Source organism: Lissotriton helveticus, chromosome 5_1 (assembly GCF_964261635.1).
Source record: "Lissotriton helveticus chromosome 5_1, aLisHel1.1, whole genome shotgun sequence".
Taxonomy (NCBI): domain Eukaryota; kingdom Metazoa; phylum Chordata; class Amphibia; order Caudata; family Salamandridae; genus Lissotriton; species Lissotriton helveticus.
In genome coordinates, this window is record NC_136065.1 from 1,559,497,600 (window position 1) to 1,559,523,845 (window position 26,246).

Here is a 26,246-nt window from a genome sequence, read left to right on the forward strand (position 1 = left end):
GAGTGACGCTGTGGTGGTGCTGAGTGATGCATTCTTGGCCCTGAGTGATGCTGTGGTGATGCTGAGTGATGCTGTGGTGATGCTGTGGTGCTGCTGAGTGATGCTGTGGTGCTGCTGAGTGATGCTATGGTGCTGCTGAGTGATGCTGTGGTGCGGCTGAGTGATGCTGAGGGATGCATTCTTGGCCCTGAGTGATGATGTGGTGTTGCTGAGTGATGGTGTGGTGGTGCTGAGTGATACTGTGATGGCCCTGAGCGATATTGTGTGATAAGTAATGATGTGGTGATGCTAAGTGATGCTGTGGTGGTGCTGCGTGTTGCTGTGGTGGTGCTGAGTGATGCTGTGGTGGTGTTGAGTGATGCTGTGGTTACGCTGAGTGATGCTGTGGTGGTGCTGAGTGATGCTGTGGTTGCGCTAAGTGATGCTGTGGTTACGCTGAGTGATGCAGTGGTTGCGCTGAGTGATGCTGTGGTTTTGCTGAGTGATGCCGTGGTTGCGCTGAGTGATGCTGTGTTTGCTCTGAGTGATGCTGTGGTGACGCTGGGTGACGTTGTGGTGGCGGTGAGTGACGCTGTGGTGGTGCTGAGTGATGTATTCCTGGCCCTCAGTGATGCTGTGGTGGTTCTGAGTGATGCTGTGGTGCTGCTAAGTGATGCTGTTGTGCTGTTGAGTGATGCTAAGTGATGCATTCCTGGCCCTGAGTGATGATGTGGTGTTGCTGAGTGATACTGTGGTGGTGCTGAGTGATACTGTTGTGGTGCTGAGTGATGCTGTGGTGGTGGTGAGTGATGCTGTGGTGGTGCTGAGTGATGTTGTGGTGGCCCTGAGTGATGCTGTGGGGGCCCTGAGTGAAGCTGTGGTGGCCCTGAGTGATGCTGTGGTGGCCCTGAGCGATATTGTTGTGTGCTGAGTAATGCTGTGGTGGTGCTGAGTGATGCTGTGGTGGCGCTGAGTGATGCTGTGGTTGCGCTGAGTGACGCTGTGGTGGCGCTGAGTGGCGCTGTGGTAGCGCTGAGTGGCACTGTTGTGGCGCTGAGTGATGCTGTGGTGTTGCTGAGTGATGCTGTGGTGGGGCTGAGTGATGCATTCATGGCCCTGAGTGATGATGTGGTGGTGCTGAGTGATGCTGTGGTATTGCTGAGTGATGCTGTGGTGGTGCAGAGTGATGCTGTGGTGGTGCAGAGTGATGCTGTGGTGCTGCAGAGTGATGCTGTGGTGATGCTGAGTGATGCTTCTGTGGTGATGCTGAGTGATGCTGCTGTGGTGATGCTGAGTGATGCTGTTGTGGTGATGCTGAGTGATGCTGTGGTGATGCTGAGTGAACACCGTGGTGGTGCCGAGTGATCCTGTGGTGTTGTTGAGTGATGCATTCTTGCACGGGACTGATGATGTGATGTTGCTGAGTGATACTGTGGTGGTGCTGAGTGATGCTGTGGTGGTGGTGAGTGTTGCTGTGGTGGTGCTGTGTGATGCTGTGGTGGTGGTGGGTGTTGCTGTGGTGGTGCAGAGTGACGCTGTGGTGGTGCAGTGTAGTCCAAGGCTTGGGGTACAATAGGATTGGTTTGGGTTTTTGGTTTTGTAAAGCAAACCACTATCTGATCCCGTAGATGTCCTGGTGCTGAAATCTGTAAATTACCAAGCTCGGACATTATTGAGAAAGGTGAGTGGTTACAGACAAACTTAAGGAAACTGAAAACTATCTGTAAAGCTGTGGCATATTACTATCACAAAATGAAGCAAACAGGTAGACAGTAACTTGTTTTTTTAAAAGCAAAGCGTTTATATAAAAATGCAACGTCTGTAATAAGCTGTAAATCAAAAAGCTAAGATTGGCAATATATACTAAAACATCCGAAAAGCAAATAAATAAAGTATACAAAAAAAAAATCTTGAAACTTGTCTAAAATAACTTGTGGAGAAGGGCATATAACACTTCAATGCTGCATAGGATAGTGTCGCTGTACAGGTTTGTGGATGTTTACGGCGTCCCTGTTAAATAGAAGTTTCAGAGCAAAGATAGCGATCTTCAGGAGCAATAAAATAATAAAACATGTGGCACGGGAAATGCATGGTCGTGTGTGAAAATGGCTGAGGGTTATTACTGCGATAAACTCAAATGTAGAAGTTAGTGGGTTAAAAAAAAGAAATGCTTTAAGGCATAAAAGCTGCTAGTAATACGCGCGTACATAAATATATTTTTGGGGGGCGCACACTTATAATTTAAGATTCTTAATTAACAAATACCACTAATTGTGGGAGCAAAAGGCTTAGCAGGTAACTTTATATACAAGTTCCTAAATTGTCATGTAAAGTAGAAGGCCCTATAGAGAAAGTTTATTTACAGGCTGGCACATATAACGTGCTGATGCAACTGAACACATTTAGAATGCATACCTTAAAAACGTGTGGTACAGATAATGTTTTTCATGTTTTGAAAAGTGCCATTAATGGCGTGCACATAGGCTGTATTGCAACCTCAGGAGGTACACGTGTCTTTGCTTGTTTGTGCATATGTGTATGTCTGCTGTTAAGCTTATGTAACTCTCTGTGTGTGTGCCTCTCCATGTAAGACAACATGTCTTAATGCGGCAGGCTAAAAAGAAAGACTACTAACAAAGTATTAAAGGCCTGCACATAACTTGTAGTGCAACCGTAGCAGTTATGTTCGTGCAACTCTCTTTGTGTGTCCCTGTTTATATAATAGAACAGATGTTAATGCGGCATGCTAGAAAGAATAAAACGAGACCTAAAAAAGTGTTAAAGCGGCATTAAAGGCATGCACATGTCGGGGTGGGGAGTGAGTACAAACAAAGGAGCCTGATTAAAGCTGAGGAGAAGGGAAGGGGAGTGCGAGCAAAGGAGCCATTAGAACAAGCTTTGGCATTGCGCAGAGGGGGGCGGGGGAGCGATTCCTTTGAAGTGTAAATAAACCAGCATGAGTGCGGAGAGAGGTGGCTCCCAGGCTGACATTTGGTGTGCGATGTGCACGCGCTCCCACACATGCACTGTAGAGAATCCGCTCAGAAAAGCCTTTGGCAGCATTTCTGAAAGTCCCTTTACAAAAGTCTCACAGACAACGCATGCGCGTTGTCTAAAACGAGACCTAAAAAGATAGAATTCAATCAAAGATGCATAATGATCAGTATAGGCAATCAGCATAAGGCACAATCAAATGCAGCAGTAAATGACATAAAATCAAGGCAAAAATATTCTAAGTCCAAAGCATTAGATGAACTGAGGAGGGTTCTGCCTCTAAAGTCAGGGAGTCAGAAGACTGGCTATCAGATGCGCATCATTTTTATAACCTATTTCACAATAGAAGTCAGTGGAAATCACAAGGTCAGGATAAGGTGATCAACTGTAAGAATGATTTGACAAATCGTAATACAGAATTCTACAACGTCATCTAATGCCACTATTCTTCTAAATATCATGTCAATGCGAAGCATTCCTGCTCATTTTGGTTACGTGCGGTGAACAGAAAAATTAAAAGATACACTTCATTCTGTCTGCGCTGAAAAAAAGAATAGAGCCAGGCTTAGTTCAGGGCTGGTTGAATCAGATACGGGAAACTATCGTTCTGAAAAGCACAGTGTTATATCGTTTCCGGTTCTTCCATGGCGGTGCATTCTATTACCTTTCCTTCAACTTGCAGGCCCTGGTTAACTGGAACACTCTGTGCTTCCTATGCCCCAAACTCATATGTATTCTTCCAAGCTTAGCTGTCCGAGTTTGGGGAGCGGTTGGAAAGATCATCCAGCAGCTGTCATGTAGCGAGACTTCTTGGCATCAAACAGACACAATCAACGCAACTCTTGCATATCCCCGGAAATGACAAAGCACAGAGCTAGTTTTTTAGGTCGAGCCTGGGCAGCGCATGTGCTGCTCTGCGAGCCATGCTGTATTGGAGTATGTCCTTGAAGCCCCACCCATATTTGTCATTGGCCTTTGTCATTGTCCTTAGTAAAGGCTGGCTTCTGATTCGTTATTAGGCTTGTTAGTCCCTCCTTAGTACCGCCTTGTCTTCATTTGTAACCACTCAGGAGGACTGGCCCTTTTACTTCTGTTGTTACACAGTACGTCTTCTTTAGTCTGTAAGCACTATTTTCTTCAATTAGTTTTTCTTACTGCAGGAGGGTCTCTCCTGCGCAGTTTATTTAACTCGTAGCACACGGGGAGCTCTTCAGGGGCCATGGGAGACAGAAGGGGGCAACTCAGCAATGCCTTCAAGCATTTGCAATGCAGTAGGTCTCACAGTTGCTAGAGTTTAAGCTATTGACATTGTAAAAGACAATGCCTTTTATTTATGTTGTAAAAATCAAAACATAAATAAAAGGCAATGTCATTTACATTGCCAATAGCTCGAATTTGGGTAAATGCGAGACCTGTTGCATTGCACGTGCTTGTTTTTGAAATATTTTTTTTCTTCTGATGGTTGTTGTCGCAGACAATGAGGAGGACACTGCCACAGACGGGCTGCAGGTACAGAGAAAGCTCCCCCGAAGGAACTCGGCGCACAGCTGGAATTAGTAGTCTGTTGGTTGGACCAGCAGTCTCTGTCCTTTGTCTGGTCTGTAGGGGATCTGCTGGTACTGATTCAGAGCCTCCTTCCTGCCATCTCCTTCACTGTCTAAGCCCTGGGAATGCTGTTGTTGGACAGATTCCAAAATACTGCTAGGGAGGCTTCCATTAGGCCTGTCCTGTGACCATGGAAGGTCTTTACTCTTATAAAATAGGAAGACCATAGGGCAGTCTGACTTTCTTTATTTGTTGCTTTACATAGCGCAGACTTCACCCACCAGGGCTTCACAGCGCTCTACATTGGTGAGTGTTGAAACACCAAGCAGAAGTAAACCAAGGGGCATATTTGGAAGAACTGACGCATCGGCATCGATGCGTCAGATTTCTTGTGCATGCCGCAAATGCCCTAACAATGCCATGGTTGCGCTGTATTTACAAGTCTCTGCTCCATGGTGCAAGGATTCAACAACCCAGCAGAATTTCTGATGCATCACTGGCTCTAAAGTAACAGATCGCTGGAGTTGGTCGGAAGAATGACACAACTCCAGCAATGCTTCAGAACATAAAAAGGCGAGTCCCTGGTCAATTCTTCGTCTGGTTTGAGAAGGTGGAGGGATTTTGAACCCTGCGTCAATTCTTAAGTCTGGTTTGAGAAGGTGCAGGGATTTCGATGCAGTCAAGTTGTAGAGTGACGCAGTGAAAAGTTATACATTTCACTGCGTCAGTTCTACGTGCCTATAATGTGGGAACGTCTACCTTATACCTGGTGCAGGTATAATGTGATGCAAGCCTCTACAAACTGATGCATTGAGCTGAATGCAGCAGTTTGAAAATATGGAGCAACGTGGAGCACTGATTGGGATGCCGCTGCCACTGCATCTCAGCACATGTATGTATCTGTTACAGTAGTAGATATGGGAGAGACAAGCAGACATGGATGGAAATTTAGGAATACCTACTCCTAAATGGAAGGGGTTTAAGGAAATCTAAAGAGGGGATAAGGGAGGGGCATGCCAAAACAAACATAGACCCACACATTAATAAGACCATTTCTATTCACAAACTACATTTCTGAAGATACTACTGCCCTAAGGCTGTAAATATACTCCATCCTAGCCTTATTTATTTATTTTATTTATTCAAAGTTTTATATAGCGCGAACAAGATCCTTACAGATATCAGAGCGCTTCACAAAGACAGGGTAGGGGCAGTAGGAATGAACAGAGATAATGGAAGCAATATAATAGTCACTGACATGATAGGATAATAATAACATACATAACACATATCAATATACAAACAGGTAAACAGGTAATATAAGACGGCACCAATCATTGATCCCACTAAAGAGGTGTTCAGGTACACCTTGGGTGTGTGGATGGCTTATACCAATGTCTTAGTGTATAGAGAACACTGAGTGGGGGCATCGGGAGAGTGAATCAGTAAACCAAAGTGTAACATATATTGGTCAGTATTAAGAGAGTAGCGTAAGAGTGTCCCCCATCAAGTAGAAGTATAGTGCCAAAGGACAAGGTGAACAGTGATACAGAGCCATGGAGAGTCTCTGATCCAGCACCTATAAGGATCAGGAGATCTTGGCCAGAAGGATGGTTTTCACCTCTTTCTTGAAGAGTGCGGTGGAGGAGATAAGCCTGGTTTCAGGAGGGAGCGCATTCCAGATCCTGGGTGCCATTCCTGAGAAGGAACGCTTGTATGTTTTCTCTTTCCGGAATCTACGAGGTTTCAGGAGTAGATTTTTTGTACTTCTATTGGATCTCGAACCTCCTGATATAGACAACTTTTGAGCGAGGTAGTTGGGTGCCTTGTGGTGCACGGCCGCGTGTGTCATAACAGCAATTTTTAGCTGTATTCTGGCTTCAAAAGGCAGCCATTTTAGAGACTTTAAATCTGGGGATATATGCGAGTGTTTTCTTGAGCCAGTAATGAGTCTCGCGGCAGCGTTCAGTGAGGCTCTTAAGGGTGCTGTTGTAGATAGTGGGAGTCCGCTGAGGGCCACAATTCCGTAGTCTATTCGAGGGATGACTAAAGCTTGTACAGCAGTTTGGAAGTCTTCGGCAGGGAGGAAAGGTTTAATTTTCCTCAGTGTGTTGATTTGGAAATTAGCTCCTTTTGTGGCTTTGCTAACGTGCTGCTGCATGTTGAGCTTGGCGTCGAGTGTGATGCCTAGGGATTTTGCCGAATCCACGATGGTAGGTTGGACATTGAGTGCTGTTAGGTTATTGAGCCAGGTTTGGGTGGTGGAAATTTTCGCCGGGGGTGAGATGAGTAGGAACTCAGTTTTCAGAGCATTTAGTTTGAGGTGATTATCGGCCAGCCATGATTGAGTGTTAATAAGTGTGGAGTTCAGATGTTTGATATCTTCCGGGGATTGTAGCTTTAGGTAAAGTTGTGTGTCGTCGGCGTACATATGAAATTGGACATTGGAAGCTTGGAGCAAGGTGGCGAGCGGTTCCATGACGAGGTTGAACAATGTGGGGGAGAGGGAGGATCCTTGTGGGACACCTAGATCTGCAGGCACAGGTGTAGATAGCACATTGTCAATCTTGAACTTCTGAGACCGGTTGTGAAGGAAGGACGAAAACCATTTGAGAACAGTTCCCGATAGACCCATTCTAGTGCTTAGCAGCTCCAGCAAGTTCTCATGTTTGACCGTGTCAAATGCTGAAGAGAGGTCAAGAAGGATGAGGAGGCAGGACTCATTGCGATCAAGAATTTGGAGGGCGTCATCAATTATGTGTGTCATAGCTGTTTCCGTGCTATGTTTCGCTCGGAAGCCTGATTGATGAGGGTTGAGGAGGTCAAATTGATCAATGTGTTTTGTTAGTTGGAGTTGGACACATTCATCCAGCAGTTTGGCCAGGGTGGGGATATTGGTGATGGGTCGGTAATTGTTTAGGTCAGATGGATCAGCTGTAGGTTTCTTGAGTATAGGCGTGACTTGCCCCACCTTGAGGGAGTCTGGAATGAGGCCTTGTTGTAGGGAGCTGTTGATTATTTTGGTCCAGAGAGGGAGGAGCCAGGGGATGAAGTCTTTTACAGCATTAGCAGGTAGAGGGTCTGTGAGGTGATTAGAGGGCTTCACGGTGCAGAGCAGTTTGTGTATTGCTTCTTCCGAGTAGGTATCGAAGTACAGCCAGGATGCCTTGTTTTTAGGTTGATTGTTAGACATTCTGGTGTTGTTGGGGAATCGGCTTACATCCATGATGAGGTCATTTCTTATGTTGTCAGACTTTAGCTTAAAGAAAGCAGAGAAGGCTTCACAGTGTGGGGTGTCGCTTGTTGTGCTGTTTGATTGTAAGGGTTGTGTCTTTGTTTGGGTCTTGATTAGTTCGAACAGCTTTCTTGGCCTGTTTTTTGCTTGGTCCAGCTGGCGGCTAAAGAAGTCCGACTTTGTGGAGTAGTGTGGCTCACTGGTTAGAGGCGGCAGACCCGAGAGCAGAAGTCGGCCCGGGACCAGGGTTCGATTCCCGACGCGGCAGGGTCGTGGACCTTGGTCAGCGGACTCGATAATTCTCGCTTCGGTGCTTACTCTAATCAGAGATCACACTCGGCAACTCTGGGCATTAGCTTGCCTAATCTCCACAACGGCCCCACCAATTCCGGGGATGCCTGGCTCCACCTTGGGGACTCCCAGCAGGGACCATCCCACAGGGAAAGCCAGGACGGGTTCCCCAGAGTTATACAGCGCCGGGACGCCCCGTTGCTGGGGCAGCTGTGCGCTTTACAAGTATACTACATTTACATTTACATTTGTGCGCTTTATTTTCCTGAAGTAGGCATTTCTCTTGTTTTTAAGCCTTTTGAGGTGCAGTGCTGAAGGGTCCGATCTCCAGGTGCGCTCTGCCATTCGCATAGTACGCCTGTCGTCATTGAGTCTATCGTCATACCAGGGGTTAGAAATGTTGGTGGAGACTCTCTTCAGTTGCAGTGGGGCGACTTCATTGACTATTGTATTCATAGAGTCAAGGTAGTGGTCGGTCAGTGATTGAACATCCGAGGCATCTGAAGGGGGAAGGAGGAGATTGCCGATGTGGGGAGGCAGGGTAGAGGGGTTAAGATTCTTCATGTCCCTTTTCCATGTTTTGGATTTGATTGGTTGAGCCGGGTTGGGTTTAACTTTTTCATTGATAAAGAAGGTGATAATGTGGTGATCTGACCAGTCGCAGGGTTGGATCGCCTCCAGTTGTGTAGAGTTCTCTTTGGCAATGATGAGATCGAGTATCGAGCCTTTGTCGTGTGTTGGTCTATCGCATATTTGGGTGAGGTCAAGCGCATTAAGGAAAGTTTTGAGACTATTCACCACTGTGTCTTTCTGATCGTTCCAGTGGAGATTGAAGTCACCCAGGTAGACTTGGGTGGTCTGCCGACCGGCATTGGAAGTAATCATGTCCATGAGTTGTTGGGTGAATATGAGATTGTCACCAGGCGGGTGATAGATGAGATGTAAAGCACAAACTTGTTTGCCCTCGCTGGTGATGTCGAGGCAGAGGAGTTCACAGGAGGAAAGGGAGGGGGAGTTGACTTTAGTAACGGAGAGGTTGCTCCTAAAAATGCATGCAATTCCCCCGCCCGTCTTGCCAGGGGACCTGTCCAGCCTAATGATGTGATAACTGGGGGGGACTAGTATGTCCATAATCGGGGTAGAGGCTTCAGTAAGCCACGTTTCCGTTAGAATGGCTAGGTCCAGATCCATAGCTGAGACGAGATCAGCGATGTCGGAGGAGTGTCTCTGGGCCGATCTGCAATTGAGTAGGATGCATTTGAGTTTGGGAGAGAGAAGGGTGGTCGAGCTTTCTAGAGTGAGTGGAACTTTTCTGAGGTTGTTAGGGACGGAACCTCTGTTGTTGTGTGTTGGGAGCCTCAGAGGGTTTGTAAGAATTGTGGGTATGTTCAAAGTGTGTTATGATACAATCTCAGTATGTGTGTGTAGTGTGCTGTGTGTATACAATTTATAGGTGTACATGTCCTGAACTGGTCTAGCTCTTTACCATCACCATCCATACTGCAGTTTAACAAGGAGTCCTCCATCTGGTGTGATGAGGCTTCATCCATTCGTTCCTTCGCTGGGGGAGAGTCCATGCTGAGTCGCTCCTTCCGATGCATTGGAGAAAGTCAAGCACCACACATAGCCACTCACAGGGAGAGCAACACACTTCCATAAAAAACAATGGGAGCAGAACGTTAAAATATCAACCTATGGGAATGGAACTAATGTTAAAATAGTTGAGGGCAAGATGTACAAATACCTGGTCACAAAATACTGATCAAAAATTGTGTTCAGTATTTTTGTACCCCGTAAATAATTTTATGAACTGACCTATATACCCATAGGTCAGTTTGGAAAAATTCAAATCATAGTAGGTCGCAATCTAACCTACCTCATGACTATTAATGAAATAGGTCGCAAATTGCAATTTCCTACAATTTGAGGCCAATAGAGGGATGGGTGTTTGCCTGCGGGGAACAGTAGATCACCATGTCTGTGTTTGCTTTTTAATTTTTTTTTAATGCAGCCTTTTTTCTTAAGGAAACTGGGTTGTATTTAACCCCTTTACCACGGCGTAGAATCTGCCGCAGTGCGGAGGTTTCCTTGCGCTGGCGGGGGCCGCTTCGGCCAACGGACGTGCGCAGCACTCCGAAAGTAGTGCTCGCGACAGCCATTGGCCGACGCCAGCACACAACAGGTTAAAAAGAAAAGCTTGTTTGTTTGAGGGTTGGCAGTGGTCCCAAGGACTGTGTATTCCCTCACAAACTTTTTTTGTTAATTCACAAGTGGATTCCTCCCTTTTGTGAACAGATTACCACCTTTTTTGAGGTATTGTAACCTTTCAATGTTTAGTGACCAGATTTCAGTTTCAAAACATTGATACATAGCATACTTATTCTGTATTATGTAGAGAACTTTACAACACTTCTCTTTCAGACACCAAATCGGTATCCACTCGCAATCCAATTTTTTGAGTCAGAAAAGCGTTTCTGACACCTAGAATGGGATGAGTGCATCTGAAAAAACATTTTCACAGTATCTAATACTAAATCAGAGTTTGTGACCATAAAAACGTTTAGTACACGTGGCCTTATGTTATTTCAATATTGTTTTATATGTGTGTATTTAAAGAATTATTTTAATAATAAACTTAAATAAAAAACATTAAACTAAACTTTTTACCTTTTAATTAAAAACTGGAAAAAAATGTAATGTAAATAAACAGAATGTTTTAAGAACGTTCTGAATATGAAATAAAAGAAAAATGTTTGTGAAGGTAGGTTTGTTTAAATTGCTGTTTCAACGTTATTATTGATACATTAAATTAATATATTTAAATTACTAAATTCACATGTAATTTGATGAGTGAATGTGCTGTAACATTTAATTTGATTAGTTCTAGGTTGATAAATATTTAAAATTAATTTGCATTATTACACATTAAAAATGTTCTTTAAAAAAAGAATGACAAGCTTTATTAATTTTCACTATCCTTTCCCATAGGTGGGCATCTACATCTATGTGTGCAATGCTACCGTAGTAACTTTACATCCATAAATCCATTTGTAGGAGGCTCCACCTCCACATTTGAAGGTGTAATCTACACTCAAAAATTGTGAATAGCAAAAAAGTGTACAGTTACCCCTATATGTAGTATTACTTATGCACGAGTTAATATACACATTAATATTTACTTTTGTTTTTTCACTGCAGCTCGATGTGCATGATGTTTTAGTCAGAACTCCAAATGCAAGCCAGACCTTTTGACTAAACCAATGCTTGTTTAATAGAAGTGCACAGTCATGCTGTATTGTCCTAGCATGGGTGATACCAGAATGGTGATGTCAGAATATCCCCTGACATTAATTGTGTCCTAAATATTGTCTACCAAAATATCACCCCATTGGAGTTAATAAAAGAAATCTAAACCCAACCTTGTATTTTGTAAATGACCTTTAGGACACAAAGTTTATGCCCAGGGGAATACCTTCAGGAGGGGGTAATTGGGGTATGCCCAACTCAAATAAATGCATTCTTGGCTTCAGAGTTGACCTGTGGTGCCATAGTCAGATCGGCTATGCATTTGTTGTTTTTTCTTGTCGTCCTTATTTGACTGAAAGGTGTTATGTGTTTTTTAAGAACCTTAGAGAGAGGCCCACCTAATGCAAATATTTAATGAACCTGTTCCTCGTGTGAACAGTGTATCCCAAACCTTGGTCATCCCTTCACCCTCCAGAATACTTTTTTTTAGTTGAGAATTTGCCATTCAAACCTTCGCCCTGTTTATGTCTGCTAATAGTTCTCTGTAGATAGTCAGACACATGCATCTGCTTCTGTACCTTGTTCAATTGCAAGCTTATTTGGGCATTGTCGGCCAAATCCTTTCGTGTAATGGAAAGCGCGAAAAGTTGAACTCGGACATTATGAAGTCATAAACGATGCTTTCTACAGGGTGACCAATGGTACCTCACTTATGTGGGTAGAGACTACGGATTGATGGCACCAGAGGAGAGCCACACACAAAGTTAATTACAGAAGATGAATTTTATACTGTGGTTGCTTGCCCCCCCCTAGTGGCCATGTTCTTGTAGTACATGATTACAGAATTCGTCCTTAACGTGGAAATGCCACCAGCTTCACAATTGTCCCCGCATTTATTATATCTCGTCATATTGACTCTGAGCTCTTGCTTCACGCGCTACGGTTTAATTATGTTCTGGGCATGTGGCTCCTTGATAAGCTGCAGCACAGTCCTCTTCATTTCTTTTATTACAATTAGAAACTTGCAGCAACATCCTTGCGCTCCGTTAAGTACTTGGACACATTTTTCATGATTCATGTTTTAGTGTTTGCTTTTTAGTGTTTTGAAGTTACTATGATGTTTGTGATTTTGTATTCAGTGATATGAAAGACCTCAACCGAACACTTATTGATAAACCTCAATGAGCACAGTATTCAGCACAGTGTTCAGCTCTGCCAGAAGCTCATTTCTGCCGGAGTATCCTCTTCCAAGATTAGTTTTATCCTGGAACTGCACCCAAGAGCGCACGAGCAGATTTAGTTGGCCCCTTAATGTTGTCTGACTCGCGTAGACCGATCTGGTACCACGCATGCGCCATTGACCTTTTCGTTTAATGGGCGCTGCCCACAAATCTCATCATGTGCCTGTTAGTCCCTGGTTATATCGTTCATGCATACATTCGTGTTTGCAAGCGGGCGGGTAGTGCCACCTTGTGGGAATAAGTAGTAAAACATGCGATAGAGTTACAGACTGGGCGAGTCCTAGGAATATGCCACGACATGCACGGCCCAATAATCAAAGTTTTGTCTTGAGTAGTTGGGCCTGAGTCTAACTCCTGTCTTAGTTGTGAGTTGCACCAAGAGGTGGACAAGTAAGAGAACCAGAACCGAGCCAATGTTTGTCATGTAAATAAATCGTGCAACAAGTGGCATGTAAAAAGTGTGGTGAAGACTTTCAAGTTTTACAAAGTCCACTTCTTTTACATGCAGAAGCGTTTCAGGTTAGTACATTAGATTCTATTCTAGCATTAATTGGAAGTGATGGTGTCTAAACACCACCTTAGGAACATTGGCGACGATGCAGTTAGTGAACCAGTGATGCAGTTGTCATGTGCCCCCTTGTGGTACCAAGGTTATTACAGATGGAGCAACATTGAACCAAACACAAGAGGGTTTCTGTACAGAGCCCACCCTGAACTAAAGTATTTAAAAATGTTTTCTTATATGATGACGAAAGAAAAGGAGCAACACAAAAACAATAGTTTTAACCCAGATCTGTGACTGGGGGTGAATGTTTGACCATGTTCAGCATTCCACCCATCATCTTTTTCTGTTACGGATGAAAGAAAAGGAGGCATAGTGAAATAAAGAAATTGCCTAGAATCACGCAATATTCTAGTGGGAAAGCCGAGACTGATCCCAGGTTTCCTGAAATAACAGTATGCAATTCATCCATTAAATGGGTATGACTTTCTCTCTCCTGTCATACATAAAACGTTAATGCTTGATGTTTAATTATTTGAGGTGCTAAATCAATACTAAATAAATGTAGGTATAACATGATAAACCAAGTTGATCCTAAAGAGGTTTCAGGAATAGAAAACACCAAGTTAACCCAAGGGAATATAAAGTACTCTATAGTAATGTTGTTAACACTGGCATCCCCTGACACAGTAAATGTGGATGTTAGGAGAATCTCATCATCTCAGTGAGGGCATTTAAAAGCCTTAACAAAACAGAACGCCAGGAAGGTCAAGTGCAGTGCTCTTCCGCAGACAGGATTTCACCAAAGAGTATATCAAGCTTTTTGCATGTTTCTTTACTCTCTAGGAGTGAGGGCAAAAATACAGATAGCTGATTGTCACTACTCAGTAGGGTGCTATTAAAGTACTTAGAGAGGAACTCTTTGAAAAATCATTAGCATAAGGTACCTCTCTGAGCAATTCCACTGTACACCAATACTCGCTTATCTCCACAGCCGGCAGCCCCTCTGCTGCAGGGTGAGGGTGGTAGGCAGAAGCCGCACCAGCCTCAGCTCATTTTGACAAAGTCCAGAAGGACCTGGAGCTGAGCTAGAGCCAGGCATCTAGTTTGAGCCTGGCTTGAGCATTTTGTGGCTCACACACAGTGGTCGAAGAGCATTAAACAAAAGGATGAGTACCGTGATGCTGGGGGCAATGGGGTCAGGGTGAGTGGGTGTTTGGGTGTGGTCAAAGGTGTGGCTAAAAAAACTAAAATATTCTCTAACTTTTTTGGTCTTTTACCTTCAGGTAACTATATATAAAATAACACACAGTTTATATGACAATTAAACGCAAGTTATGTTAATTAGTAGGAAATGCAAACATTATGAAACCTCTATTAGTTAGTGAACTACCCCAGAGAACCAGAGGCATGAATCCTCCTTGGTGCAGTGGAGAATAGTGACTGTGTATGTTTAGGGTCCAGTCTGTGACAGAAAGCACTGTGAAGATGTTATTATTTTAAAATTGCATTATACACAGTAGGCTGCTACAAAATGTGAAAAAAGGTTTAATATAAAAAGTGCCTCCAAAATATAGATTTTAGTAATACCTATAGTGCAACTGTTTTTAGAACTATCTTTTAAAAGCACACACTTCACAGCTTAGCTGGTAGCTCCCTTACAATCCTACTCAATAAGAATAAATCTGTGTCACCAGTAAGCTTCAAATGATGCTGTTAATTAAAGCCAATACCGGCTTCCAAACACTCTTTCCATTTGCAAATTGACCAGTTGCGCACGTTTACATTTCTTTCAGGGAAGTAGGCACCCTGGCAAGAAGGTTTGTTTAGCTGTCAGCCCCTCCCTCGGTTTCACAGCACAGGAGACTCCCTGCCTTACACTTCAGCTGAAGCATTTCATGTGTCTAAATTAACCGTCCCGGAATGGTTGTCTTTTTTACAAAAAGTAGGGAAACTGGTTTTTATAAAATTATAAAAGTATGGACAAGCCTTGCCCCTCAGATCCCCCGCTACTTCGACCTCTGCTCACATGCCTCGTTGTTACGGAATATTCATGACTATTTCTCAAAGTGCTTTCTGAGAGCCATTTCCAGGTTTTAGACTTGCTTAAAGACACCATTCTTAAGCCAATCGTACTCCTGGAAATCCACACGTAAGTTAAATATCGTACTCCTGGAAATCCACACGTAAGTTATATCTACTATTTGAAGCATTTTTGGAAATTGGGCTTGTTCATTGATGGAAGCTATAATAATGAATGTGTTAATAAGTATAATTATAGTGTATGTAGCAGACAGAGAGAGAGGAAGGGCCATTAAGCTGTCTTGCACCGCTCACATTTAATAACCCACTTTATTTTTCTTGCTTCTCTTGCTCCCCAGGATCCCCCTGAAGGTAATGCCTTCCATCCGTCAGACCCTGCGGGAGATGGGGGTCAAGGTCTCCGACGTCTTCCCTGAAACGAAACTGAGGCGCAGAGACACAGCACCCACCAATCTCACCAACTACCTGGATGTGAGTAAGCATGGAATGGAACTGGAGGGGCTGGAGAAAAGTCAGTCACATGTCAGACAGGCCGGGATTACTGGGATAGAGGGACTCATTTGCAATGCTTGAAAATCATCTGAGATGTTTTCTTTGTCGTTTGAAGTCAGTCACTGATCTGGCTTGGGTAGGCCTGTGAAAGGATCCCGCCTTGGGTGCAGTCAGACACATGGCAGGCTGGGAGATGGTGGGGCTTGTGAAACCCAAGCCGCCCCTGCCACAGGCCAAAGAGTTTGGGGACCAGTCGGGTACGTGTCCATGTCAGACTCTGAAATGACAGCGAGGGGACATTCAGCTGCAAGTGAGACTCTCTCCCAACCCTATGGACCTTTAGTGCATCAGCAGATTTCCCCAGAGGGGTGGTCTGTTGCTAGAGATGCTAACAGGCTGACCACTGCTGGGTGGTATTGCATGAGTCAAAGGCCTGCCTGGGGACGTTTTCTTACTCTCCCTTTCGTAGCCCCTTTCTCTCACCGTTGGTTTCCTGGTTTCTCCTCTCATGGCTTGCCCTATTGTTTCTCTGGTCTCTAGCTTAATTGCTTGCTTCGCTCCTCGCCCTTTCATTTGCCAACATGCTCACAGAGGGCATGATTGTGACTTTGACCGACAGAGTACCGTCCGTCGGGATAAGGGAAAGCGTTACCTCCGCCATCATGATGGACTAACGTACTTCAAATTTAGAGATGACTCCCGAGCCAAAAGGAATAGCTGTCACAATGGTTCCTTTCAATGTACAAAAAGGTTGGTGAATGGCTGCCACTGGTCTTGATGGCCATCAATCAAACTTGAAGAAAACTCCAAAATGGGAGTTTTTTTCTGAAAGACAAAAAAAATAATGACTTCCACACTCTGGAAATGTTCTCCCAGAGTGTTGAGGTCATTATTTTTCTGTCCTTTCCTGGGAGGTTTTTCCTGGCAGTAAAGGACAGGCGTAGAAAGATATTATGCCATCTAAGTAGAGTGAGTGGTATAATGTCCTTTATCCGATGACCCTACTCCATTGGGCCATCGAAGGAAGTTTTCCATCAAGAGAGCCAACGGGGGCTCAGTCTACAAGGAGCTTAAGGTCCACTCATCTCTGAATGAGGCGGTAGGACCGAGGGTTTGGCAGATTGGGTATCCCATCCCATTAATAATCGAATACCCTATCAGCCAAACACTAAATTTGACCCAAAGTTGTTTGCTCTTTTGTTTGTCATGTACCCCGACCCATTAGTCACCATATTCATTGCTCCCCTTTCTCTCACAGCACTGTTCACCCTGTTGAAAGATGTATTATTCCCTATATTGCTAGCCCCAGTGGCCAACCAGATGCTTCTCCCTATGCACACTTAAAAACCTAGCCATTGCCAACAGTTATACTCGCCGTTTTGCACGTTCCTTTGGCTAGTCCATTCTGTCCCATTGCTTGACTTCTACTTACCCCATTAATCCTTCTCTTTCTATATTCTTGCCCTGATAATACCTCTGTTGCCCAATCAGAAGTTCAGTCCATTGCTGTCTTTGAGATGCGCACTATTGTTCACACCATTATTCACACCACTGCTAACCCAATGTTCATTTATCTGCCCTTGCCTGTCCCTTCAGTTGCCTCTGCTACCTTCCCCATTTCCCACCCTGTTGCTTGCCCAATTGCTATCTTTGCTGGCCGTCCATTCCCTCACACCACTGCTCGCTTGCTGCTCGCTCCATTGCTCGCTTCAAAGAACATCATGCCTTTCTTACACCCGACCTCATGTTTCTGTCTTGCAGACCCAGTACTTTGGTGAGATTACCATTGGTTCCCCACCACAGACCTTCAAAGTGGTGTTCGACACAGGATCCGCGAACCTCTGGGTGCCTTCCCACAGCTGCTCCCCCCTGTACAGTGCCTGTGGTGAGTTATCCTGCAGCGGGAGAGGGCACTGGGGCAAAGTCAAGGCTCATATCAGCATCATGCCAAGGACGTACCCAAAGCCTTTGGGAAGATCAATACTGTTGTCGTGTATCACAGCAGTAAAGCCTGCCTTAGGCCAGGGAGGCACTGCAGGATATCTCCTATCAGTGTAATGAGGCCTGGGGAGGTAGGCACTGCAGCCTGTCCCCTTTCAAGGTCTCACAGAGACTAGAGACACTGCACTCTCTCCAGCATCTGCCTAATAAAGTCTGATAGAAATAAGTGAGAGTTCAGTTGGAATCCTCTGTCTAATAAGGCCTGGTGGAGATCACTTCAATTTTTCACTTATCAGTGGTAGAGGCTAGCAAGGCACTGCAGTCTGCCTCCCCCACCCCCATCTGTTAAAAAACTCTTCTAGAAACCAGTGACAGTGCAGTCTGTCCGCCATCAGTGTATTAAGGCCCGATAGAGGCTAGAAAGGTACCCCAGACTGTCCGCAATGAATGTATAAAGACCAGTCAAAGTTCAGAGCAAAACTGCACTTTGTTCCTTACAAGTGTAATAAAGCCTGTTAGAGTGAAGGACTATAGTCAACTGAAAAGAGTGTAATAAAGCCTGATGGAATCATGTGCTATGGCCTACTGCCCATAAATGTAAAAAGGCCTGATAGAGTCGGGGAGTCAGGGCCGGACTGGGCAGTTGTGTGTGCTTCCGAGCTGGGGGCTAATTTCTCTGTGGTGGGGGCTTATTTAGTTGATGGCGACCTGCGTGCGCATTGAAATAAAAAAAAGCAAAACGAATTTCGTTTTTCACACGCAGGTCCCTATCAACGAAAACAGCCCCCAGCTCGGCAGCACACACAACTGCCCGGTAGCCAGTCTGGCCCTGCGGGGAGTATACTTCTCACAAGTGTAATATTGGCAGATAGAGTCATGCACTATGTCCGGCTATTCATGAGTGCATGAGGAAGAGGTGTGGAAGAGGTGTGGCGCAGCGGCCAGGGCGACTGCAACTGGACGCTGGGGATCACGGTTCAATCCACAGCTCTACCCAGCACCACGTGACTCTGGGCAATAGCTCACTTAATCTTCCCGACGGCCCCCAGCGCCTTGACACCCTCGGGTAATTGTTTGCGCTTTACAAATACTGGACATGACCGTTATAAGGTGTGTGAAGCAAGCATTGCAAGCCAGCTCTCTATTAATGAAGTAGGGTGTGTGAGCAGTCTGGGCATCTCACTGTTCTATAGACCCATAATGAAAAAAACATGTTTTAAGTCAATTATAAGCCGGCCTTCAATTTAATTGATAAAAAAGAAAGGAAAGAAAATTGAACATGAAAAATGTGTAAATATAATCAAATGTTGATGGGCTTGATTCTGGGCAACATGATGGTGATCCAAAACCAAACACATAGGAATATTGAAAGTGGAAGGTATGGCAACCACCAGCTTTCTTCATCTATGCGTCTGCTTAGTGGGTTGAATACTCTTTGAGATAACCGAGCCTTGGGTGGTTAACCAACATCATTAGATGGATGTGGATGGCAGCCAGGATTCTTCCGCCATCTCTAGACAAATGTTGTCACCTATCCCATCTCTAGATAGATTTTAATAGCAGCCATGTTTCTGCCTTGTTGGGAGAGAGATGTCCTCTGCATGGTAAAAGGACGTGTACTCTGGCCCTGAGTGCCTGACTGCATGTTCAATTGGTATCCTGACTTTTATTTTGGCCCTGGCATTAGGCTAACCCTGTGCAGACGCCAAGGCTTGTCCGTCACAATGCGAGGCCCAGAACCTCCCCTGTGACCTAGAGGGGCACAGCAAGAAAGCTGCATACAATTCAGTAGCCTACTATCTCTGACTTGGGTATATCATATAATGTGGTGGTGGCAGCATACTGAGTTTGGTGAATTTGTAGTATGACCAGGTGTTTTTTTCTCTGTCTGTGATACTGCGGTCTACCATGTAGAGTTCTACTGTTCTATGAAACCAAGAACCTGGTGGTATTTTGAGTCCATGTGTATGTGTTGCACAGGTTTTTTACATCTATGGTAATAGGACTCTGTGTGATTTGTGAGTCTTAGAACAGGACCTTATGGGAACCATTTTGGATGCCCTGGCTTTGGCGTGGCACTCGATGGCGGACAAGGGTAGGTTCTCCAAAAGTGGAAGTGTGTTGCCTACATTCCTGTTGCTTTAGGGTGGAGAGCCAGACACTGGAATGAAGAGAGCGGAGACAGGACTCCCCAAGAAAATTCCATGAAGTTCTTGTTAGCAAAGGACTGCTGATTAAATCTCCCTGAGCACTGGCATTTGGTAAATGGTTGAGTGGGGGGGGGGAAGAGTTGTAGTTTCTTTTGTTCAAGGTGGGGAAGTTTCTAGGCATGACCTGCTCTTTTGTCTGTGTCTAGTTACTGCTTCAGTAATGCTGAGTGCAGTGAACTCACCTGTGCTCATGTCTGGGGTACTCGTGCTTGGAGGCAGCCCCAGAGCAGCTGCTCTGAAAACCATCACTTTCTGCGAAGGCTTTGTCTGGAAAGCAGCCAGGAAATGACATTTGGAAGAGATCCAACCCAAACCAGTTCTGAAACCTTAGACAGATTCACATGCCCTGTATGGAAAATATGTATAAAAATCACATCCAAGCCACCCCACTTTTTTCTAGTTTCATGTTCCTCTTGATCAAAGAATGAAGTGTTCTGCAGAGTACTCGAAGAGCTGCTGTGTCCTCAGGGCTGGGGTCTGCCAGACAGCAGCCAGTCTCCCATGGGTGAGGGGACATCACCGAAGTGTGTACTTTGTGCTGGAAGAGCTGAGTACCTGCCCAAAGAGCCTTGAAGCCTGCCTGCTGAGATAGGGAAGCACTGTGCCTGGCCCTGCAGGATCACAGACTCCAAGAGGAAAGGTGCAGCCTGTTCTCAGCCTGTGGAGCACCCAGAGAAGCTGAGAAAGAGAGCAAGCCAGGAGGGGCCCATGATGAAAGGGGTTCCTCTGGCCTTTATGCACATTTCCCGAGTGAACTGTAGCATAACAATTCCTGTCGTGCCTGGCAGCCCATCACAGGCTTAAGATATTGGTACTCCCACATCTGGTAGAGAAAAAACAGCTGTACGCCGTCGAAGCAGGAACCCAGGATTGGCCTGGATTCTAACATCATCTTGAAGATTCTCAGCCAATAGTCTGCAACAGCTACATCTGTTCACCAGTCTGCAGCAGCCCTGAGAACGACCGCTGCCGAAGAGGAATGTGACAGCGCAGACCTGCCATCGAGTCTGTTCTGCAAACCCTGGCCCGAAGGATGCTACTCCACCCCACAAAGATAGTGTCCCTCTCCTTACCTTCAGACTCGGTAAAAAGGTAGCTGCAATATGGACTGTTCATTCCTGCAGATGCTAACTGCAAACCCTGGAATGGAAGAAACATGCTGTGTCGGATCTGGTGAACACATTGAATAATTCTTAGACATGCATGCTCCCTCTGAATCTGACAGGAAGTGAAGTGCCAAGTACTGGGAACATGAGTTCAAATGAAACAGAGTGCGTGCCTGTAAAGCAGTCTTGTTGTTGACATGGTGTCAAGACGGAAAAGATGGTGTGACTTTCTGATCCTTAATTCCCAACTGGATGAGTGGTGTGCTGATGGCCAAAAGGCCATCTCTCCTCTTCCCGAAAATCCTTTCGAACTCGAAGAACCTGTTTTGGTAGAGGATTGGAGATTTACACTCACAGTGACATTTTTAGTTCACGGAGTCAACGCCATCAGTTTTCGATCTGTTAAATTATCAGGAATTAAAGCTTGTTTACATTTCTTGGAGTTGCACTTATCCTTTACTGGTTTAAAAATATTTTTTCCAGTATGCGTGTGGAGTACTATGCATGAGGAGTTAGTCAAAAGGGCTTCATTGATTTTGAAATTCTAAAAACAAGCAATATAAATTTGTATTAGGCTATATGAAGAAGTCGTTTCTGCTTATATTAAACGTGACATTTTCTTGTACTTGTCATCTGAAATATTCAAGAGAAAAATAACCAAGAATTTAGTTTAATAATTGAAGATGTTTCAATGTGATAGATAAAAGATACTAGCTTTCCTATATATTATGGGCGATTCTTATATATTGTCCTCCTCTTCTCCCTGGAGGTGCAGTAGAACAGACACTATTTATCTTACCCGCTATTTTTTGCTTAATCCCATTCCCCTTTTCCCCTTAAATCATCTTGAGCCTTCTATTTAAATTTTGGCTGCAAGAACTTGGGAGGATGGGGTGAGAATTAGGTTTGTTGACCATTGAGCCCCTGTGGCGGAATTAAGGTACACCATTTTGAATTGTGACAGGAAGGGCCAATACCTCAAGGACGGAGCTCATCCTGCGCCCACCATACACCCTAAAATGCAATGCAACCAAGAGCAGGTAAGTGAAGGGCTTAAACTGTATACAAGGACAGAAACTGATGTGCGTGGGCAAGTCTGCTGCACGGCCTAAGACTTATTAATCGAGTGTTGAAAAAACACTGAACTGAGTTGCTCCACCAATGAATGAGACTGCTTTGAGTTATCTGCACCTGTGCCTAGTATGTGCCTACTTTGTATAGCTTTGGGAGCAGTAGGAAATGGAACTCAACCACAGCAGGAAGGAGAGGGGTGGACATTAGGGAGAAGGGGATGTGGCTCTTCACTGTTAGATGCAACGGAATATAACCCTGCATTTCCCACTCATCGTGTTGTGCGGTATTTCGTTTTGGTATGTATTCTTTTTCCATGAAAGGCAGGCAGTGGGCTGCATATTACTTTATTGTGTCCGTTGGTTGATTGTTGAGTTCTGAGCTCTTGTCCCTAACACTACCTCCCTGAGAAGTCTGTGACTTCTCGTCCTTGCTACCCTGAGAGTCCAGTGCAGAAAGGGTTTTACTTGGCCTAGAATGCAGAGCCATAGCAGGACAAACTCCAGGACACCGTTGGCAAATTACCTCAACCGCCACATCTGGAGGACTGTTTGCCCTACGCCTCCTCCCCGTATAAGAATATCCCATCTCGAGACAGATTATGATAACACTTGTTTTTCTACCTCTTCTCTAGACAGATGTTTGATGACAGTCAGACTTCTACCCCATCTCAGAGAGATGTTGACGGCACCTGTGTTTCTACTCTATGTCTAGACAGGTGTTAACAACAGCCTTGTTTCTACTCCATCTCTTAACAGATGTTGATGGCAGCCATGATTCTTTACCAACTACTGTTTTTGTTCAGTTTCTCACAGCCGCTACGACTCTTCCAAGTCTGACACATACGTGGAGAATGGAACTGGCTTTGCCATCCACTATGGATCCGGCACCGTGAAGGGATTCCTGAGCCAGGACGTGGTGATGGTATGTGGTACAAGCAGAAGATGCCCCCTTGGTCATATGGATTCAAAGTAACAAAAAACAGGTTATCATTGACTCTGCAGACTGGAGAATCAAACATACTAACAGAATAATTTTGTTATTTCATTGTAATGACAAAGGAAGTTCATTACATTTTGGTAGACAGAATGCTCCTGGAAAGCATAGGATATCCCATCTGCCTTACTATAAGTGCCATAGGCTATAATGCTCTTGCAACAAGGTGGACAGTACATCGACCGCGTTTGTGATGGTGTATCCCATCCGCCAAACTCTAAATAAGGCTCATGGTATATTAGGCCCACAGACACCAATGGTAAATGACAGTATCATTCGAGCTGCTTCATCCTCTTGTCACAAAGGGGACTGCTGCCGATGTTGAATTGTGCAGTGCCAGCATGCGATAGGCAGGTATGGCCAAGTTTACATTTGTCTTCAGCCAGTAAAGGACAGAAACGAGAAGGCGACCTGGGTCTCTTCCTCATGCCTAGTTTCAAGTCTATACCAAAATAACAAGAATTCAAGAATTAATTAATGTTTCAAGTAGAATGCAGGTCTATGTGGAGTGGGGTAAAAATCTTTCACCTCATACGATTGCTTGTGTGGGACTTACTCAATTGAAAAGTGCGAAGGAGAACTTTACATTTAGAAATTTCAATTAATCATCCCACATTTTGTTATATAAAGCTCACACATACTTTCTAAACAGAAAGCACTGCTAACGTCAATAGGTCTGGCTTTGTTGCATACACTAGCTCATGCAAACAGCAATTATGCATGGTTGTTTTTTCAGATCTGTGTTTGCGTGAGTTAGCCCATTACATCCAGACCTATTGGCTTTGTCAATGATTGGTTGCTTTGGCAGGGATGATCCCTGATCTGGTAATGGTTAAGCTATGAAATAATTGAATACTTTCCAAGAGTTATGAAATGCATGCCTTCAGTTCTTCAGAAGCATTACCTCCATCATGTTCACTCTATTTAAAAAATGTTTATGGAGTCTGTGTGTGTGCCACTTCTCATAACACTGCCAATTGCTCACATTATTACACTTGTGGACATTTATAAAACCAAAGAAAGTCCCCAAAAATAAAAAAAACAGACTTCAGCGTGTTTAAAATATCACTTCCAGCTGTGGAGCCTCAGAAGTATTCTCAAGCTTGCTGATGATCAGCTGGTTCCACAGATTGGGACTCTGTTTTGCTCTTAGACTTAATAAATGGAAGGTAGATGGATTCCCCTGACACCCTATTCCTGAAAACCTTTAAACAAGCTCATCCCTTCAAATGGAAAATGTTACCTGCCCCAAGGCTCCAAGAGCCTACAAAATGCCACTCCTTACCCTCAAAAGGGCTCTAGATAAAGTCAAATGTAGTTACTTCCTGAATCTTAAGCCAAACGCCACCTCAAGTTTCACTGTCTTTTCTGTCCCCACCATCTATCACAATCTCCTGATCTGCTCTTTCAACCAACAACTTCCCATTTACTTACACTCAAAAATTCTAAATATCAGATTCAAACTTATCGCCCTTCTCTCAGTAGCCCTGCCACCCCCTTTATCCGCAATCACCAGTGTTGCCTCCTTTGGAGCCCTCTTCCAGCCTCTGTACTGCCGTCTTTCCCATAAGGAAGTCAGCCAATCCGTCTCCCACCCCTTTTTCCCCTAAATTGTAAAATGTCTTCTCCAGCACACTCTCCTCACTATGCCTTTTATGCCACCGCTCACTTCTAAATGGAGTACTCCCCTTGCGTCATGCCAGAGGTCCTACCTCTCCTGAAAGAAATGACCGCCCGAACTACCGCCCTGTCTACCTGATCCTTTTCTTGTCAGAAGGGCCCTGTGTTCAACAGGATCTCTGGCTGCCTATCTTCAGATCACCTCACAGACTCACTCCAGTTGGCTGCGGCCTGTTCAATCCACGCAGCCCTCACTCATGTTTCCAACTTTACCAACTCTGCACCACATCCACAAGCACCAATCCTTTTCTGTTCTCAGTGCTGAATTAAACCCTGTGGAGGCCCAGAGGCAGTCGAAATTCCGGTGCCCCCTCGCTAATTATCTCCTAATGCGTTTTTCATTTTACCAACCAATAATTTTAATAAACCAATTTTATTACACAAAACTAAACATTAACAATTATTAATGTTATTAAACAAAAACATTAATTTCCCTTTCTTTAAGTTGATTCTTTTTTTCTATCTTTTGGAAACAATTTAAGAAAGTTTGATTGTAATTTTCTTTCAAGATCAAATCAATATTATTTTCTTTCAAGATCAATTCAATATTATTTTGATCCGGTGTCGTGGGCCCCTAAAAGGATTGGGGCCCATAAGCCGGTGCCTACTTTGCCTATTTGGTTTGTCCTCCTTGACCATTCCTGACCCTGACTGTGATTCCATTGATCACTCAGTCCTGCTCAATATGCTAGCAGAGACACCTCTTAATTGGTTGGTGGACACTTTTGGATTTAATAGTCTCATCATTAACCAGCTAGTGAGACAGCCAATCCAAAGCCTCTGAAAAACTCCAAGGACTCGGGCTGGGGCTAAGTCAGTCACCTGTCAGGATCCTGGCATGTCACTTACATAATGAATATAAGGGCCTTTTGCAGAACAGACAGTATAACACCACATGTTCCTTTTCCCCATTCTCAGGTGGCTGGGATTCCCGTCATACAGGTCTTCGCAGAAGCAACGGCCCTGCCCGCGTTCCCCTTCATCTTTGCCCGCTTCGATGGGGTGCTGGGCATGGGGTACCCCGGGCAGGCCATTGACGGCATCACCCCGGTCTTTGATCGCATCCTGTCCGAGCACGTGCTGAAGGAGGAGGTTTTCTCTGTCTACTACAGCAGGTGAGTGCCGCCAGGATGAACGGACTCCTTGTCTCTGTGTTTGATCGGAAACTTGATAGGGTCGCTCCATGTAGACTCCTGGCCTTGCTGGGACATAGGACTCCTGTCTCACTCACTGGGGGGTGAAGGCAGCTCAGGCAGTGCATCTATTCCATCTGTTCCATTCTGCTTTGTGTTGCTGTTATATTCTCACACTGTGCGTTTGTTTCACTCTAATTAGGACATAACGGCCTGGAAACATTACAATTGTTAAGCTCAGGAAGTAAATATAGTGACTAGGGGGCATATTATCAAGGGCCAGCGATAATTTTATCGCCACGTTTGTATTTCGCCGGTTTGTTACGCCTGCTATTTTACTTACTAAGCCATATCTATAATGGGAGGTGGATTGTCATGCTGAGTCCGCATCTCCCTATCTACAAGGTTTTCCCTAACGCGTTTTCTATCACTGGTATTCCGGTGATTTTGAATCTTTCTGCCGCTTTTGCCTGGATTTCTATCGTTTCAGCGATGCCCTTTGGTAATAGTGCGCTAACCGGGCGATAGATTTTGGCGATAG

The 26,246-nt window shown here is 44.7% G+C and overlaps 1 protein-coding gene across 1 annotated transcript in view; it reads left to right on the plus strand.

The window, feature by feature from the left end:
* Positions 1 to 26,246, plus strand: part of REN (renin) — a 115,817-nt gene that overhangs the window by 19,530 nt on the left and 70,041 nt on the right. Inside the window, exons 2-5 of the mRNA XM_078644657.1 lie at positions 15,415 to 15,547; positions 17,330 to 17,453; positions 22,702 to 22,820; positions 25,491 to 25,687. Of these exons, the coding sequence (XP_078500783.1) occupies positions 15,415 to 15,547; positions 17,330 to 17,453; positions 22,702 to 22,820; positions 25,491 to 25,687 (573 nt within the window). The remainder of the gene's footprint in view (positions 1 to 15,414; positions 15,548 to 17,329; positions 17,454 to 22,701; positions 22,821 to 25,490; positions 25,688 to 26,246) is intronic.